The sequence below is a fragment of the Rhineura floridana genome, chromosome 18 (assembly GCF_030035675.1).
Source record: "Rhineura floridana isolate rRhiFlo1 chromosome 18, rRhiFlo1.hap2, whole genome shotgun sequence".
In the NCBI taxonomy this organism is placed as follows: domain Eukaryota; kingdom Metazoa; phylum Chordata; class Lepidosauria; order Squamata; family Rhineuridae; genus Rhineura; species Rhineura floridana.
The window spans coordinates 12,098,852-12,112,042 of record NC_084497.1 but is presented as its reverse complement, the minus strand read 5'-3'; the positions used below and the strand labels follow the sequence as shown (position 1 = coordinate 12,112,042).

At 46.4% G+C, this 13,191-nt stretch overlaps 1 protein-coding gene across 3 annotated transcripts in view; it reads left to right on the top strand.

Moving 5' to 3' along the window:
- Positions 1 to 230: 230 nt before the first annotated feature.
- Positions 231 to 13,191, top strand: part of PARK7 (Parkinsonism associated deglycase) — an 18,669-nt gene continuing 5,708 nt past the window's right edge. The window contains exons 1-5 of one of the 3 annotated variants that reach the window (XM_061602023.1): positions 231 to 339; positions 5,108 to 5,249; positions 8,832 to 8,933; positions 10,385 to 10,444; positions 11,516 to 11,585. In XM_061602023.1, the coding sequence (XP_061458007.1) occupies positions 5,160 to 5,249; positions 8,832 to 8,933; positions 10,385 to 10,444; positions 11,516 to 11,585 (322 nt within the window). In that variant the 5' untranslated portion in view covers positions 231 to 339; positions 5,108 to 5,159. Of the gene's footprint in view, positions 401 to 463; positions 485 to 5,107; positions 5,250 to 8,831; positions 8,934 to 10,384; positions 10,445 to 11,515; positions 11,586 to 13,191 lie in introns of those variants that run through there. The other 2 variants (XM_061602022.1, XM_061602024.1) reach the window with 2 other exon arrangements.

Below are 13,191 nucleotides of genomic sequence, written 5' to 3'. Positions count from 1 at the left end.
TTGATGTTTTATTCTGTTGTGAACCGCCCACAGAGCTTCGGCTATGAGGCGGTATAGAAATTTAATAAATAAATAAATGGTCATACTGACCGGCAAGTGTGAGATAAAAAGTGTACTTGACGCGAATCGCAATACGGTTTAACCTGTCAAATTGCAGCTCTGAGAGGACTAAACTACAGTTCCCAGGATTCTGTGGGGCGAAGAGGGAGGGCAGGCAGGCTCTCGGGCTGTTCCATTCCTCTGGACGGGGAGGCGGGGAAGAACTATTAGTCGCCGCTCTCGTTGCGCCGCCACTAGTCTCGGAGTCCCCGCAGCAGGAGGAGCAGCGTCTTGGCGGAGGTAGGAGGCGGCACACGGCTGCAGCTGCCGCCCTCGATTACGCGCGGCTTGCCTGCCTTTTGTACGTAAGGACGGGCTCGCAAGCGGGTGGGGAAGAGGGGACGTGGCCTGTGCCAGGCGAAGGCTTCGCGGTGGAGCCTGACTTGTAAGGCTGCCTCTGCGCGAGCGTGAGAATGCGCCACCAGCCACTTCGCCTCCCGCTCCCGTGGAAAGGAGGCGGGTCGGCCTGGCCTGGCCGGTGCTGCGTCCCTCCCCAGGCCGACTCGGGTCAGGATGCGAGTCGAGCGGCGGTGGAGGCGCCCCTCTTCCGGCCATCGGAGCGGGCGGCAGGCAGGCGCAGCTGCCGTGCGCCCCTGGGTCCTCACTTCCCCTCCGCCCCCAGCCCTGCTCGAAACGCCCAGAGGAACGTGGCCCCTAACTGCGCCCCAGGGCTGCCCCCCACCTACCTATCCACCCACGGGAAGCAGGCCCCGCCGCGACGGAGCCCCAGGCCCGCCAGCTGTTGCTGAGCCAAAGGCCTCCTGGGTCGGGCTGCAGCCACAGCCGGCGGTTGCTCTCGCAGTCCAGCGCCAAGGCTTCCCGCCCCCTAAAAAAGGCCAATATGCCTGGATAACAGCATAGGCCTACCCTGCAGGGCTGTCAGGCACACCTGTAACTCCTTCCTCCCCAGCTAAATAGATACACCTACATTAGGCTACTCTGCAGGGCTGATGTAGCCCGTGCTCTCTCAACCAGAGCCGTCAATGCTAGTGTAATAATGATGGAGTTTATCTGCATTGACACTGGCAGGCTATTCCCCCCCAAAAAAAAAATCCCATGAGGGGGTGGGGAAATCACTTTTTTGGGGAGGGGGACAGGGAAGTATGAAATAGGCCCCAGAGAGTTAGGAAGAGCATGAGCTCCTCTCTTTGCTAGTATCTTTTTGGCTTTGGATAGCCGCTCCACTGCAACACAAAAATCCTGGAGGGCTGAACCCTTTTCTATGGGGCAGCAGCCGGGAAGATGTGCAGAAGAGGCTTTGAAAATGAACCTTGAAGCTTTTCCTATAGGAAACTGGCATGTCACACTTGCCTTTAATTGGTTGGATCTGCTGCCCTTAATATCAGTCATTGCTATGACTTTATTCATTGACTAAAACAACTGGAAAGTGGGAGCTGGCTAGTTTCCCCCAGAACTGAGGAGCAGAGTAGTACCTGCAATTTCGCCTCCTGTCTCAGGTCCTACAAGGGCTAGAGACTTCATTTTTAAAAAGGAACGCTGTGACCCTGGCGTCAGCTAACCTGTAGCAGGCTAGGCTGCCCACTGAAGTCAGTGGGACACATTAGTTCAGGCCAACTCTGAAATGTCGGCACACTCCCAGAGAGACATCGTCTCATGGCAGGCTTCCTCAGGATTAGGCCCCATCACTGGATTTAGGGATTTCAGTCTGGCTCATTAAAAACCCCGGGTATTTCTTTGATCCATGAGCACAAAATTGTTTTGACTGAAGCTGGCTTTCCCCCCACAGAACTGCCCCTGTTGAACTGTACCTGGGTCCATTCCCACAGGGGCCAGTCGGGTCCCTCTGAAGGGCATAAGCACGTTCCTCTGGGGTCAGGAGCCCCTTGGCCTATTGGCTGTTGCCAGGCCGTCCTCCATTCATGTGTCATCCTTGACTTTCTTTATGGCCTGTAAGTTAGTGACTATCCTGGTATCTTGTGAAAAGGAATCTCAAAAGTTAATTATTCTAGGGAGGTCCTGTACATGCTAACGTGAAAATAGACTTCATCATTGCCACTTTTATCGATTGTTGTAGCCAAAGACCATTACATTTTAATTGTTATAGTCTGGGGTGTGTTATATACAAGAGCAGCTACAGAATATATCTTGGTGTTTCAGCATTCCATCATTAGGTATATTTTGTACAAAAGGAAGATGATTTGTCTTGTTGATATGATCTTTGACACAGATAATCTTCTTTGAGTGGTGTGTGAGTGTGAGAAAGAAAAGTGCTGAATGGAAATGTGGAGAGGGTTTTCTGTGTGCATGCATGTGAGAGAGCATTCACAGCCATCAAGTTAGGTCTGTTTTAATTCATGGTTTGTAAAATCAACCTTTTGAGGCCTATGGGCATATAGGCAAACTGGATAATATGTTATGGGCACCACCACCCCATAGCCTGTTGTATTGCCTCTGTCAAGCTTAATTTCTGCAGGGGTAGAGTTGGGGCAAGGAGGCCCTGAGGGCAACAGGGAAGGCCTCTGCGGGCACACTTGTGCCTGCGGGTGCCATGTTGGCAGCCTCAACTTGTAAAGTATGCCTTTTACATCCTTAATTCTTTTATTACTTAATCCATGCTTTAATTTCAATTGTAATCAGTCGCTTCCTTGTGTGATCTGATCTCTGGGTTGTAAGTCAGATGTCCTGTCAGTGCAAGGAATTTTCCTTGTGTAATGCAACATTCAGCCCTGAATCTGCCCTGAATCTGTTGTGCGGGTCCCTCAACCCTCTGCAGGAGATTTGGGGATGGTAAGGGGCACATGCTGAGGTGGGGAGGAAATTCTTTTGCGCTAGTTGAAGTTGTTCCACTGGGGCAAGGATTTTGTTGAATACCTCACTGTGTGTTTTGAAATCTCTGCCATGGATTCCCTTGATTTGCAGCCTGTAATAACGATGGGCCATATTCCAGGGCTGGCTGTGTCAGTTGTAACTATACCCAGTACACTTTTTGAGGGATTTGGAAAAATCATGAAGATAATAAAAATTGGGATCTTTAAAACGAGCACTATATGGTTCAGAAGTTAAGGTGAGTGCCTTGACTTTACATGCTTTTTGGTGCACGAATGAATGCCTAAGAGCCTTAAACAATTATCTAAAATAAAGTGTGGGGGGGTTTTGTTCTAGAATTGACCTATAATATATGGGTATGTATATACCACAAGCAGCAAGAGCCTTATTTGACCACCATGAAATCAGAGAAGGACAACAGAAAGCCAGGGGCCAGCCCATTGGGACTTGATTTATTTTATTTATTTATTTAAAAAGTTTATATCCCGCTTCAGTTCCAAAGAATTCTAAGCGGCCAAAAACAATAACATAGTGCAAACACATCATACAATATACAATATATAAAAATATAAATTATCTCTCACGCTACAATTCAAAAGCTAACCGAAATAAAAAGGTCTTAACTTGGCGACGAAAACTAATTAGAGAGGGGGAAGAACGAATTTCCTGCGGAAGAGAATTCCAAAGAGTTGGTGCTACCACCGAAAACAATTTATTCCTAATGCCAGTCCGATGAATTTGGGAAAAAGAGGGAATATTAAGGCCGGGGTCTAATGAAGATCTTAAAGGACGAGCAGGCTCATAAAACGAAAGACGATTTGAAAGATAACTAGGGCCTGAACCAGATAAAGCTCTAAACGTTAAGACTAGAATTTTAAACTGAACTCGATAAGGAATTGGAAGCCAGTGCAGTTGTTTTAGGAGCGGGGTAGTATGGACTCGCCAGCCTGCTCCTATTAGCATCCTGGCAGCTGCTCTTTGGACTAGCTTCAGTTGATGAAGTATTTTAAGGGGAAGTCCAGTATAAAGCGAGTTACAGTAGTCTAACTTAGACGTAACCAAGGCATGGGTAACCGTGGTTAGGTCAGAGAGTTCCAGGAAAGGGCGCAATTGGCGAACCAATTTTAGGCGGGCAAAGGCGCTTCTGGAAGTTGCTAAGACATGGGCCTCCAAAGTCAAGGCCGAATCCAGAAGGACACCCAGACTACGAACCTGGGTCTTTAAAGGGAGTGAAACTTCGTCTAATAACGGTACATTCCCTATTTCCAACTTGGTTCGGTTCCCAACCATCAGCACCTCTGTTTTATCTGGGTTCAATTTCAGCTTGTTCTGTGTCATCCAGGTCTTAACTGCTGTTAGACAGTTATTTAAAGGGAGGATAGCATATCTCGTATCCGGAGGGAAGGAAAAATAAAGCTGGGTGTCATCAGCATATTGATGAAATCGAATTCCAAACCTCCGGATAACCTCTCCCAGCGGTTTCATGTAAATATTAAACAGCATCGGTGAAAGCACTGAGCCTTGTGGTACTCCGCATGACAACGGCCAGGGATCAGAGGTAAAATCCCCAAATAGTACTCTCTGTGATCTGCCCTCCAAGAAAGAGCGGAGCCGGACTACAGCTTTAGAGCCTTGCCAGATGAATTATAATTATGGCTTCCTAGCATAACAACAGTTGGAGAGAACATTTCGTATGCCCTCTCTATAAGAATGGGCAAATGTGTTTCCCCAGCACTCAAAAGTAATAACCTAATTTCCCCAGCAATGACATTTGTCCCTCCATCATTTTGGTGGTTTGCGAATTTGGGGCTGTAGTTATAAGATGGCATCTTTTTGGCTAGTGTACCTGATAACCAACACTCAGCCGCAAAGGAGATCTCTCATCTGTTAATCTCTTCCCTCCTTTGGAGACTGAGGCAGATGAAAGAGCCAAGATCAGATACGCAGCTGGCAGGATGCTCCCATTTCATCACTCTTCCAAGAAAAAATGCTAAATCAGGGCTTCTTAAGAAACTTGTTGTGACTTTTGATCTTCTCAGAGCTCTGTGGGTGCCCATTGCGTTATTGGTGTTGACTTAACACAGCTACTTTCAGGTGCTGTTTAGGTGTGTTGTGCTCTGTTGCAGCATTCTTGCTTCACCTGCTCCTCAGTTTTGCTGCAACTTGAGTAATAAACTATGCCTGGTGGCTTGTCTAATATTGTCTCTCTTTTGTGCTATAGCAAGGGAGAGCTAGCATTTTGGATCAAAGCAAGCAAAGCTCCAACTTTCAAAATGACCTCCAAGAGAGCTCTGGTGATCTTGGCCAAAGGAGCTGAAGAGATGGAAACAGTCATCCCCACGGACATCATGAGGAGGGCAGGTGTGAGTATGCACTGGGGCTTCCTAGATCTCTTCCCCCCCCCCCAACACCAGACATTGTTGGCATTTTAATTTTTTTATTTATATGGCACCATCAGGGCCCAAGAGGACAAGTCCCTTTCTTGAGGAGCTTATTTATTTATTTATATCCCACCCTTTCTCCTAGTGGCAACCATAGTACTAAAAACACTTTAACACATCGTAAAAACAAACTTTAAAATATAGTAAAACAAAACAACCATTAAAAACATATTAAAACAAAGCATATTTAAAAACATTTTTAAAAAGCTTTAAAAACATCAGCTTACAGTCATCTAGTATTAGACTTGCCCTGCAGAGGTGGACTCAAGAAGTGGATGTTTTGCCACTTGTAGCCTCATTCATTCATTCATTGGCGATCACTCGTGGCCGAGTAAGATTGTCTTCCAAGATTGCTTGGAAGACGCCTGTGCGTGAATTTGTTTTATGTGGGGAGATCGGTGCACCACGATCAACACACAATCTTGGTAGAAATAGGCTTTGATCCAATGGCATGGGTACCATGACGATTGGAAGTCCTTTATCTGCTGCAGCCTTCATCCACCTTCACAGCCGTTGTAACATACACATTGTTATCCTCCGCCTGTTCTGCCGTCGAGGACTTTCTTGGATTGTTCTTTGTCTGGTTCCTCTCCCTTGACCTGACCGCCATGGGTGGACTCTGCTGGGAGGACATGACTCCCGACGGCATCGCTCACAGGGTTCATTGGAACATGCAAGCCCACTCACCACTACAAGGTGACGATCCAGTGGGGGCCATTTGATCACATCTAGCTGAATATTGATGATATGGACTAGCATTGGATCTTCAAGATTCCAGTCAATAGTCTCTTCCAGACTGAATTTTGGATGTTTGCATGCAAAGCATGTGCCCTACCACTGAGCTACAGCCCTGTTTTAAAAAGTATCTTTTAAAAGTATCTTTTAAATTCACTAATTGCTAGACCACCCAGATCCAGCCTATCCAAGTCTTGATGGGTCTGCCCTGGAACTGTGGTTGCATAGATGAGTTACCCTTGGTTGCACTACAGTTTTGAAATGGACTGAAAAGCTGCAGTGGCTGAAGTTCCCTCATACATGCGACTGTGGGAGGTCCAATGGGACCAGGGCTGTGTTAAATCCTCCAGAGCAGAATATTTTGGTGTGACTCAATCTCCATTAGGGATGCCACTCAGCTCCACTTCCCCTCAACCCCAGCAGGCATGGGTGATGGGAGCAGAGCTTGGAAGATTACTTTTAAAAAGTAATAAATTACAGTTACAATTACATGCCCCCCCCCAGAAGTAGTAATTACCGTTACAATTACAATTGCTCTGAAAGTAACTGATTACTTTGCTTTTTCTCAAAAGTAATCACTACAATTACATTTCAGTTACTTTTTTTAAAAAACGCCTACAAGGTGCTGGCCTTGGCTGCTGCACATTTACGTAGCCTAAAACAACATGAAAAATAAACACACACATACAGAGGTAGTAGAATAATTATTTTTATCCGTAAGATAGCAATGGTGGTCTCTCCGCTGGTAAGGGAGTTGGGGAGGGAGGCAGAGACCACTACTCAGATCTTTGCATATCAAACCAAGTGCCCCTACTCAGCCAGCAAGCATAATCTCTCTCACTCAACCACCTCCCAGACCCTGCCCTGCCACCAACTACTCAGCCACACAAGCAAACATTTTCCCCTGAGATGCAAAAAAGTTAAAATACTGCAGATGCATCACAGTAGCCAGAGAGGGTCGTGCCGGCCACTTTGTGTGCCAAGTGCAAACACAGTATTCTCTCTCTCTCTCTCTCTCTCTCTCTCTCACACACACACACACACACACACACACACACAGAGAGAGAGAGAGAGAGAGAGAGAGAGAGAGAGGCTTTGCTTGCCAAGTACAAACACACACACACACTGTCATCTTTCACCCCCACAGTGTCATCTTTCACCCCCACAGTTCTTTATCTCCATTCTGCTGCTGCCTCCTTCTCCTCCTTTACCCATGTTCTTGCCTTCCGGCTCCTTTTTCCTTCCACTCCATTTTTCTCCACCACTGTCCATTTTTTTAAGCAATTGTTTTCTCCACTCCACCCCGTCTCACTCTCCACCTCCTCCCTTGTCACCTCCTACCCACCCACAGAGCCTGAGGGAAGAGTGACGCTGCACAGAAGCCCAGTTTGAGGCACATGATTTTCATCCACAAATCAGAGGAGCAGACGACTTCCTCTGCTTCCCACTCCCCCCAGTAATGCCCAAAAGTAATGCTGGAAGCATTACAATTACTCATAGAATAGGTTGGACTCGATGGCCTTGTAGGCCCCTTCCAACTCTACTATTCTATGATTCTATGACTCCACAAAAGTAATAAAATTACTCCTAGTTCTATTACAATCAAAATGTAAAGGAATTACTCTCTTGTTCCTCAAAAAAGTAGTGAATTACAAGTATTCGTTACTTGTAATGAATTACTTCCAAGGACTGGACGGGAGGTGGAGTCCAGCAGCATCTAGAGGGCTGCAGCTTTCCTGCCCCTGCTCTGTCCAGATAGCAGATTGGGTAGGAGAAGGGGTTCTGCACTGTATCCCAAATGCACCTCTTACCACCTGTGCTGGGATGTTAGGCATGGTAGGTTGTTTTTACGTACATAGAGTGTTTTTATATTAAAATGTAGGGGAGCAGTCAGCAGTGCCACCACCACTACCCCCCGAACCCAGGAAAGGTTTTATTTGGTGCACATATTCTATCCTGTCCTGTCCTGTGGGCTCAGATGGGTCTACAGCATTTTTTTCGAAAGGTTGATCATTCTGTCCTCATGGGGCTCACTTTATAAGGAAACCAAACATTTGGAGATAAAAGGAGCCAAATAAAATAAGTGGCCCTTGTAAACATTTGCAAGCCCTGTTCATATAAATTAAATTAAATAAACCTTACTACACCATCAAGAAAGCAATCCAAAGGACAGCACCTTTTTGGGAGGCAAGCAGCAACCCTTTAACAGGGTGTTATAGATGGGCTTGGGCTGGGGAACAGAGGCGGGTTCCAGGTGTGGTGGTGTCTCTCTGATTGGCCATTTGTGTAGATCAGCCCTTGTCATCTGAGCTTGATAGACCTGCTGAATTCCATGCATGCTGTTATAGCAACAATTGCATGCTCACAGCATATTTAGATGGCAGGCATGCTGGAATATCTGTAGATTGTCATTTATCTATTTGCAGCCAGGGAGAAATGGAAGGTGCTGTTTATGGTGTCCCCTGTTGCTCCCTGTAATTATGCTAGGGAAAGATTTCTCAGAGGGATTCTTTGGAGAGATTCCTTTTTGAATAGTGGGAAGAAAAATTGTTACTTGCTGATGGATGGTGATAAATATATTGCATATAAGATTTCTGTGTTTGCTTTAGCAGCCCAGCAGATCAGACAAAATTTAACTGGACACACAGTTAATGCTGTTAATGCTAAAATGTACCTCAACCAGACCCGGTGCTTCTGTGATGACCCAGTGGATTTTAGCAAATAAATTTGGCTGACTGACTGAAGGAGAGCTATCTCTTTCCTCCTCAGATCTCTGTGACTGTAGCTGGCCTGACTGGAAAAGAGCCTGTGCAGTGTAGCCGGGATGTCGTTATTTGTCCTGATAAGAGTTTGGAAGATGCCCGAAAGGAGGTTGGTCCCACAGACTTCCTATTCTGTTTTGCGCTGTTTTGGGCCTGGTTGCCAACTGAGTCCATGTTGTGAAAATTGGTGCCGTACCTAGTTCGCCCTCTCTTTCTTTCATATGATGCCAAAGGTCTAGGGATGGCCCAAAGGTATTTTCAGCTGGCACAGTGATTAATAATAACAACAATAGGAAACTGCTGAGGAGCTTGAAATTTCCACTTGCACTGATGAGGAAGAGACAAATGGCAGCTGTGGTGACTTTTGAAGAAATCCCTAACTGTGCTTTGTTGAATCATGGCCACAGAGAAGAAATACAGTGGTGGAACTTGGAATTTTTTGAGTGGCTTCCCATCAGCAAATGTGGATAATGATTCTCAGTGCTGCTGAGTTTTAATAGACACTGCATTACATTATGCATCTCTCTCTTAATTGTTAAGCAGATTTTTATTTTATGTATTTATTTATTGAATTTATTAGTCGCCCATCTGGCTGGCTGTCCAGCCACTCTGGGCAATGTACAACATAGGCATAGATGCAAAGAGATTGCATTGCATTGTGCAAAAAAACAAAACAAATCCCACTGTTTATAAGTCACAGAAAAGGAAGTGCTGGGGGTCAAGGCTGCCTGGAAATAGCACCCTCTGATCTGGAAGGTCTCACCCCCCTGAAATCCTGTAGTGATGTATTGGTGAAGGAAATGTCCTCTGCAGCTGCTCAGAGGCACTTATTTCCATCTGTTCTTAGCGTGCATGTTCCAGGATTGAGCTCTCGCATGAATCATATACCAGGGACAGTTTGTCTAGACATCTGCTAGATAGACTTTCCTACTGCTGCCTGAATGGCTTCTGTTCCGATGCTCTCTTGGCAGCATTCCTGGTTACTGTCCTCTCCTAAAGTAAACTTTGGGCACCCTCCCTTGCTTGAAAGAGGGCCTAGGCTAGTTCACTGTGGTAGCCATTTTTGATGGTGTCTAGCCCATTGAAATGCTGCAAGGAGGAGCTATACTAGTAAATTAAGTTGCAGGTCTAGGGTAGCTGTATTTGGTTGCCATCCTGACCTGTGAAAATATACAGAAAGTTGCTTACAACTTACCTGGAAAGTGACACAGAGAGAGAAACAAGCGCAGAACTGTGTAAGTGATTGAAACTTGCTCACTCTGTGGTGACACTAAGCTTCAAAAACTTTATTAGCACTTTATCCAAATAGTAGTACTGTGAATGACAACTGCTTAGGGAGAACATTGTGTGTGTGTGTGTTGTGTTCGTGACTATTTTGATTTTTTTCCCCTCGGTAAAAAATTCTAATTTTTGAGGTTTGTCTGGCCTTTAGCCAGGGGGTGGGAGAGGCACAATGTTGAGCTATCAGCTGGTTGCCAAAGGATAGCTGCAAAAAGATTTTTGCTTTTGTTTTGCAAATCATCTTCATGTTGTTGTTTTGCAAACCTTTTTAATTTTTAGGGGCCCTATGATGTGGTGGTCTTGCCAGGAGGGAATCTAGGAGCGCAAAACTTGTCAGAGGTAACAACTTGGGCATCTCCTTTCCTCTCTGAGCAAACTTGAAGGAAGCAGAGTGCAATCTTTCCAAAGTCCTTGTATACTTGTGAACATTTGCAGTAAACAGTGCAGCTGCCAAGAGGCAGTGATAGCTGTGAATGCCAGAGGCCAGAGTCAGACACGGCCTGCTTGCAAACTAGCTTTGGTGGGCCTGGTCTGATCCTGCATGGCACAAATCTTGCCTTGGGTCATGGGCATTCTTGCTGCATCCCCACTTCCCCAACGATAGCAAGCTGAATGCCCCACTTTCCTTCCTTCCTTCCTTCCTGTGAGTCCATGTGCTTCCCTCAAATGGAGAAGCTGGGCTGTTCAGCTCTCCTCTGCTGAATAGCACATCTGCCCTGGTGTGTCTAAAGCAAAACAGGGCTGTTCCCTGGCAAAAGCTGGTACCCTTTCTCTTTCCTTCTATAGGGCTATGAATCCAGAGCCACCAGTGCTGGATTAGGCTAGCCTTATGTGAGTGCTTTGAAAACAATGGGTTGTATTGAACTAACTTAGAGTAGATCCATTAGTCACAGCCATTATTATTATTATCCAAAGGTCTCCAAGCGACTCACATTACTATATAATACCATAAAAACAGAACAACCAATCTCCATAACAGCCACAGGTAGCATATTAATAACAAAACAACGTAATCTCATTTGATCAAATCCCTGGGATAAAATATGTCAATGTAGCAACAAAAAAATGTCAAAGGTGGCGCCAGGCAGACCTCACTGGGGAGCGCATTTCACAGATGCAGAGCCACAACTGAAAAGGCTCTTCCTCTTGTCACCACCCTCCAAGCCTCCCTTGCAGGGAGTGTGACCCCATCTAGAATAAAAGTTAGTTGAATACAATCCTTTTTGTTTTGCCTCTAAAAAGGGCCTAAGGATGGGAGGGGGGGCAGAGTTCTTTACAAATACCCAAAAACTTTTTGATGCCTTCTATCGTACCTTTTTTTAAAAGGACCAATTGTTAAAAATAATAACCATCTTGTATGCGTAGCTGGAATGGGGTTGCTAATTGATCAAATAATAATTTTTCTTGCAGTCGCATGTTGTGAAGGATGTACTGAAAGACCAAGACGGCAGGAAAGGGCTGATTGCTGCCATCTGTGCAGGTGCGCTGTTAAGGTCCCCCTAAGCTCTGGGGAGCCATCCCTGAAAGGGCAGATACATTTTGCAACTTAGCCTACCTCACCTGAGACTGCAGTGGGTGGGTGGCTCACTCTTGAGGTTTGGCTTCCTTGTGCCAGTGATGGCTGAACAACAAGTGTGACTGACGTTGGGGTGCTGCAGTTTTCTGGGTTTGAAAACTCTGAGAATGGAAAAGCTCTCTCAAATGTCCTCCCACTTTGGAGAGAAACTTTATGATTAAAGTCCTTGTCCCCGTGGGGAAGTTGTTCCATTTCTTAAGCTAAGCAGGGCTCAGCCTGGCCAGTTTGTGGAAGGGAGACTTGCTTGGGGCCCCACAGTAACTCCTGTGAGTTGGGATGTCAGACAAAATAAAACCCTAATGGCAATAGTGAGCTCTTCCAGGAAGGCACCATATCACTTCTGTATCACGCCTGCCATGCTGTTGGAGCTGTGCAGTTATTAAGCCAAAAGAGCAGCAAATCTTCCAGAAGTCACATTAACGTGGCTTGCTCTGAAGCAGAAACGGGTACATTTTTTCCACATGGAATTCTACATCCCTCTTCCAGTTATTAGTAGCTGCTGGGTGTGATTCTGTTCCTTCTCTCCTTCCGTCTCCTGGCAGAGTTGCTGGTTGGGTTCTGCTCTGCTTACCATTTGTGGTGAGGCTTGCCTTCTCTTGCCCCTTGGCCTTTGGATGCTCTAAGTGTAAGGTTTCACACCCTCCAAGGCTTGCTCATTTCGAAAGCAGCACTGTCTGGAATGATTCTGGGCTGGCTGTTGAGAGCAGATCAGGTTGCCAAATCACATGATGCATCAGGCTTGGCCTAGTGCTTCAGGAGCCCTCTCGTTACTGTGGGGAACCTTGCTTGATCTCTCCTTAGACAGCTGCAGTTGGAGTAAGAGTGCTTTCCTGTGTGGGAATTTCCCTCGACAGTGGGGAAACACCAGTCTCCCTCTACTTTGTGGTAACGTTAACTCTGTGCACTGCTTATTTGTATTTGCATATGCAAAAGCCTTCCAGTCTCTTCTTTCTTAAGTAGAATAATAGAATGTGCCTCCTGTGCTGTATTGCTCAGGGCGGGCCCAGTGGGCCATCTGCCTGTCAATGATCTGCCATCATGATGACACCAGGTGACTGACTGGTAGATGAGTAGTTCTGCCCCCCGTCATAGTTGATCCACGGGATGGGGGAAGGGGACTGTGCTCCCCTCAGGAAGCACAGTGGCAAAGCAGCACCAAGCAGGATTGAACTCTGTGTGCATCAGCTGATGAGCAGTGACTTCAATGCTGCTCCCTGCAGCGGTCTGAGCAGGATTTAAACCCCTTCCCCCTTTCATCAGCTGATGACCGGGAGTTAAATCCTCCAGCTTTGGCTCCCTGTGGGGAACTGGCACGTGCAGCCACTGCAGAACTGAACCATACCACAGTGTTCAGTTTGACGCCTGATAACAGGTGTGCAAGGTTTGGGGGAAGTGGTCTTGGAGGCCATGTTACCCCCCCAGCAGCCCCCCCCCAGCTTAGGGCAAGGTGAGCAACCTTTTTTTCTATTGAGGGTTGCATTCCATCAGGGGTAATCTCTTCACAGGCCGT